This window comes from Capra hircus, chromosome 15 (assembly GCF_001704415.2).
Source record: "Capra hircus breed San Clemente chromosome 15, ASM170441v1, whole genome shotgun sequence".
NCBI classification, from domain to species: domain Eukaryota; kingdom Metazoa; phylum Chordata; class Mammalia; order Artiodactyla; family Bovidae; genus Capra; species Capra hircus.
Window position 1 is genome coordinate 34,043,307 of NC_030822.1, and position 5,974 is coordinate 34,049,280.

The window sequence follows — 5,974 nt, forward strand, 5'->3', positions numbered from 1 at the left end:
AAGTGAACTGAACTGAAGTAGAAGGCATGATCCAAGATGGACGGATCATGCTGGAGAGTTCTGACAAAAAGTGGTCCACTGGAGAAGGGAATGTCAAACCACTTCAGTATTCTTGCCTTGTGAGCCATATGAATAGTATGAAAAGGCAAAAAGGTATAGCACTGAAAGATGAACTTTCCAGGTCGGTAGGTGCCCAATATGCTACTGGAGATCAGTGGAGAAATAACTCCAGAAAGAATGAAGAGAGGGAGACAAAGCAAAAACAACGCCCAGTTGTGGATGTGACTGGTGATGGAAGTTAAGTTCGATGCTGTAAAGAGCAATATTGCATAGGAACCTGGAATATTAGGTCCATGAGTCAGGGGCAAATTGGAAGTCGTCAAACAGGAGATGACAAGAGTAAACACAGATATTTTAGGAATCAGTGAACTAAAATGGACTGGAAAGGGTGAATTTAACTCAAATGACCATTATATCTACCACTGTGGACAAGAATCCCTTAGAAGAAATGGAGTAGCCATCATAGTTAACAAAAGAGTCTAAAATGCAGTAATTGGGTGCAGTCTCAAAAACGACAGAATGATCTCTGTTCGTTTCTAAGGCAAACCATTCAATATCCAAGTCTATGCCCCACCAGTAATGCTGAAGAAGCTGAAGTAGAACGATTCTATGAAGACCTACAAGACCTTCTGGAACTAACATCCAAAAAAGATGTCCTTTTCATTATAGGGGACTGGAATGTGAAAGTAGGAAGTCAAGAAACACCTGGAGTAACAGGCAAATTAGGCCTTGGAGTACAGAATGAAGCAGGGCAAAGGCTAATAGAGTTCTTCCAAGAGAATGCACTGGTCATAACAAACACCCTCTTCCAACAACATAAGAGAAGACTCTACACATGAATATTACCAGATGGTCAATACCAAAATCAGATTGATTATACTTTTTGAAGTCAAACATGGGAAGCCCTAGACAGTCAGTAAAAACAAGACGGGCAGTTGACTGTGGCACAGATCATGAACTCCTTATTGGCAAATTCAGACTTAAATTGAAGAAAGTAGGAAAAACCACTAGACCATTCAGGTATGACCTACATTAAATCCCTTATGATTATACAGTGGAAGGGAGAAATAGATTCAAGGGATTAGATGCAAGAGACATAGTGCCTGAAGAACTATGGACAAAGGTTTGTGACATTGTACAGAAGGCAGTGATCAAGACCATTCCCATGAAAAAGAAATGCAAAAAGACAAAATGATTGTCTGAGGAGGCCTTACAAATAGCTGCGAAAAGAAGAGAAGTGAAAAGAAAGGAGAAAAGGAAAGATATACCCATTTGAATGCAGAGTTCCAAAGAATAGCAAGGAGAGATAAGAAAGCCTTCCTCAGTGATCAATGCAAAGAAATAGAGGAAAACAATAGAATGGGAAAAGCTAGAGATTTCTTCAAGAAAATAAGAGATACAAAGGGAACATTTCATGCAGATATGGGCACAATAAAGGACAGTAATGGTATGGATCTAACAGAAGCAGAAAATATTAAGAAGTGGCAAGAATACACAGAAGAACTGTACAAAAAAGGTCTTCATAATCCAGATAACCACCATGGTGTGACCCCTCACCTAGAGTCAGACATCCTGGAATGGGCCTTAGGAAGCATCACTACAAACAAAACTAGTGGAGATTGTGGAATTCCAACTGAGCTATTTCAAATCCTAAAAGATGATGCTGTAAAAATGCTGCACTCAACATGTCAGCAAATTTGGAAAACTCAGCAGTGGCCACAGGACTGGACAAGGTCAGTTTTCATTCCAATCCCTAAGAAAGACAATGCCAAAGAGTGTTAAAATGACTGCACAATTGCATTCATCTCACGCAGTAGTAAAGTAATGCTCAAAATTCTCGAAGCCAGTCTTCAACAACCCATGAATCATGAACTTCCAGATGTTCAAGCTTGGTTTATAAAAGGCAGGGGAGGTGGGAGGGGGGTTCATGTTTGGGAACGCATGTAAGAATTAAAGATTTTAAAATGTAAAAAATAAAAAACCAAAAAAAAAAAAAAAAAAAGGCAGGGGAACCAAAGATCAAACTGCCAACATCCGTTGGATCTTCAAAAAAGCAAAAGAGTTCAAGAAAAGCATCTATTTCTGCTTTATTGACTATGTCATAGCCTTTGACTGTGTGGATCACAACAAACTGGATAATTCTTAAGAAGATGAGAATACCAGAGCACCTGACCTCCCTCTTGAGAAACCTGTATACAGGTCAAGAAGCAACAGCTAGAACTGGACATGGAACAACAGATTGGTTCCAAATAAGGAAAGGAGTACGTCAAGGCTGTGTATTGTCAGCCTGCTTATTTAACTTCTTTGCAGAGTGCACCATGAGAAACGCTGGACTGGATCAAGCACAAGCTGGAATTGAGATTGCCAGGAGAAATATCGATAACTTCAGATATGCAGATGACACCATCCTTAGAGCAGAAATCTAAGAGGAACTAAAGATCCTCCTGATGAAAGTGAAAGAGGAGAGTGAAAAAGTTGGCTTAAAACTCAATATTCAGAAAACTAAGATCATGGTATCTGGTCCCATCACTTCACGGCAAATAGATGGGAAAACAGTGAAAACAGTGTCAGACTTTATTTTGTGGGGCTCCAAAATCACTGGAGATGGTGACTGCAGCCATGAAATTGAAAGACGCTTACTCCTTGGAAGAAAAGCTATGACCAACATAGACAGCATATTAAAAAGCAGTGACATTACTTTGCCAACAAAGGTCCCTTTAGTCAAAGCTGTGGTTTTTCTGACTCTGCCACCCCATAGACTGCAGTCTGTCAGGCTGTTTTGTCCATGGGATTCTCCAGGCAAGAACACTGGAGTGGGTTGCCATTTCCTTCTCCTCTGGACCCTCTAGCAGATTCTATAATTTTATACTACCCCACTGTTCTTAATTTATCTTCTTTGAATTGGATCTGACATGATGGATCTTGAATTTGTTATTTTTTCTCTTAAATGGCCTTTGTCTCTACCAAAGGCTTGATAGAATTAAAAATGTTTCCCAGGTCACAGAGCTCCCAAATAATATATCATTAGTACCATGGCATGGCATACCCTTCAGTGTCTTTGCCTGGAGAATCCCATGGACAGGTTATATATATAATCTGGCAGGTTACAGTCCATGGGGTGGCAAAGAGTCAGACATGACTGAAGCAACTAAGCACGCCCCATTGAAGATGCAAGGAAAAAGTTGAGAGCAGAGCTGGGTGTCTAAAATACCATCTTCATTGCACCTATAGCTACTAAAAATATGACTCATATTAAATAAAAGTAGTCCAGAAAGAGCTCTATCCAGCATTTATACAAATAACAGACTATACAGGTCCCTTACTTTGTGTCCTAACAGCTCACTATTAACAATCATTTTGCATCTCTCAGGAGTAACTCCATTTCTTTCCTTTTTCTGAAGATCTTCTCTGTTTCAGGAGCCTAATTTCCCCTCCTAGGATTAACTACCCACTGGAGTCACTTTTACAGAATCTTATTAGGGTTCCTTCTATAACCTCCCCAAACTCTCAATTTCCAATATTCCCAGTTCCAATTAGAATGCTTTTTTTTTTTTTTTTTTTTTTTTTTTTTTGCTGAATCAACTTATAAAAGATAAAAACAAAGAGAAAATACAAAGATATTTGTTAGAGACCCTGACATTTATTTCATTTGTATTATATTGGAGTTATGTCTGGAATCAGAGCTCTCTCCCTCTGTCTTCAGGAGATGAACTACTGGGACACTGGGCCCTCAGATAGGCACCAACATAGTAGGCCAGGCAACTAGTGGTACTTGTGGGCCAGAGCATTAGCCACAGCGTTGGTCAGGTTTTGCTAGGCAGCCTGCATCTGTGGGGTAAATTCCTTGCTGAAGTGCGTTGCCAAGACAATCAATATCATGTTGCCTAGGAGCTGGGAATAAAAAGATAGTACATAATGAAGAGAAGGTCTCAGGCTGCCCTTCCAAGCAAATAGATGCCACATCCAGTTCCTTCTTCGTAAGAGGGTGAGCAGCTTTCATGGCCATGTTCCCACAAAAGTGCACCATTAGAGACCTGGCATTGGCTTCAGTGACTCCCAGCCTGAACCCCCTCTGTGTTACATCCTTCTCCCATTTTCTCTGTCAACGTCCAAGCCTGAACATTGCTATGGATTGCTTCTCTCCTTTTTTTAAAAAAGTAAAATTATAGTGCTGAAAGGGAACTTGATATACATATTGTGTCTTCAGATATTACATACATTCAGATTGTTTGGACATCCATTTGACAAGGAATCCAACACCTGTATACAAAAACATTTCATCATTGCTAGAGACAAAGAAGGAGGCCTAAATCATGAAAAGTTGCTCTTAGTTTGCCCTGTTTAGTTCTGGTTCAAAACTCAAAAATCATAAAGAAATGTACTTATCAATTTTCATAGAAAATTTCAGCTATCAAAGGCAAGATATTCTTTTGCTTGGCTCAATTTGTGTTCTCCAGGCCAAAACACATAGCTCAAGTTTGGTTAGTGTTCTTCACAACATTTTTTCTTTTCTCAGAATTATCAGATGACGAGTGACCTCCACTAGTCATAGAATAATTACCTGGTTGCAGCCATGAAATTAAAGACGCTTACTCCTTGGAAGAAAAGTTATGACCAACCTAGATAGTATATTCAAAAGCAGAGACATTACTTTGCTGACTAAGATCCGTCTAGTCAAGGCTATGGTTTTTCCTGTGGTCATGTATGGATGTGAGAGTTGGACTGTGAAGAAGGCTGAGAGCTGAAGAACTGATGCTTTTGAACTGTGGTGTTGGAGAAGACTCTTGAGAGTCCCTTGGACTGCAAGGAGATCCAACCAGTCCATTCTGAAGGAGATCAACCCTGGGATTTCTTGGGAAGGAATAATGCTAAAGCTGAAGCTCTAGTACTTTGGCCACCTCATGCGAAGAGTTGACTCATTGGAAAAGACTCTGATGCTGGGAGGGATTGGGGGCAGGAGGAGAAGAGGATGACCCAGGATGAGATGGCTGGATGGCATCACGGACTCGATGCACATGAGTCTGAGTGAGCTCTGGGAGATGGTGATGGACAGGGAGGCATGGCGTGCTGCGATTCATCGGGTCGCAAAGAGTCGGACACGACTGAGCGACTGAACTGAACCTTTGACCTCTGGAACAACCTACCAAGATCAAGCCTTTCTCTGAAATATTACCTCCAAAAAATACTTCGATGGCTTAAGTCAGTGTTCTTATAATAACCACAGCACAGAAACCTGGATGAAATAACAAAGCACAGGCATACCCAGAACTCACCCTGAAGTTCTCGGGATCCACGTGCAACTTGTCACAGTGCAGCTCACTTAGATCTGCAAAGGGGCCCTTGAGGTCATCCATGTGCTTACTGGCATTTCCAAAGGAGTTCGGCACCTTCCTGCTATGGGCCTTGACCTTGGGGTTGCCCATTATGGCAGACTCAGAGCATAAGTTACCAAAACTGTCACAGAACCTCTGGGTCCATGGGTAGATGATCAGGAGCCTATGGGATGATCATAGTCACAGAACAGATGAAAGGTCAGAGGATGTAAGAAACCTAACCAGTGCCTCTTTTCTGGAACACTTTCTGTGTTTCTACACCCTGTCTTATCTGTGTTCAGCGCTTACCTTGCGAGGCTCTCACCGCCGACCACCTCCACATTCACTTTGGTCCACAGACTAGCAACAGCAGCCTTCTCCTCGGTAGTAAAATGCACCATGGTGTCTGGGAGCTTACTGGTGATCCTAATGGGCCAGAAGCAAGTCTGTGCCGCTGCTTCACTGCATGGCCTTTTATTCCTCATCTGCTGTCCTAAGGCCCTTCCTTCCCCCAATAAAACGAGACTATTGGTCAAAGGTAGGTGGTCACTGCCAGGGGTGGGACTTGGGCAAGGGTGGGTCAGCAAGATGGACATTTGTGT

At 41.7% G+C, this 5,974-nt stretch overlaps 1 protein-coding gene across 1 annotated transcript; it reads right to left on the minus strand.

Annotated features, from left to right (window-relative positions):
• Positions 3,874-5,773, minus strand: LOC102174765 (hemoglobin subunit epsilon-2). The gene is made up of 3 exons (XM_018058971.1): positions 5,682-5,773; positions 5,334-5,556; positions 3,874-3,951 (listed from the first exon to the last, which is right to left on the minus strand). Exons 1-3 carry the CDS (start codon positions 5,771-5,773, stop codon positions 3,874-3,876), a joined length of 393 nt encoding a protein of 130 aa, XP_017914460.1.

Bases quoted from the DNA above. Each gene is read 5' to 3' on its own strand.
- LOC102174765 (XM_018058971.1), bottom strand. From the start codon at position 5,773: ATGGTGCATTTTACTACCGAGGAGAAGGCTGCTGTTGCTAGTCTGTGG. The intron at 5,557-5,681 runs GTAAGCGCTGAA...ATCATCCCATAG, and splicing joins GGCGGTGAGAGCCTCGCAAG to GCTCCTGATCATCTACCCAT. The intron at 3,952-5,333 runs GTGAGTTCTGGG...TTTTATTCCCAG, and splicing joins TGGATCCCGAGAACTTCAGG to CTCCTAGGCAACATGATATT.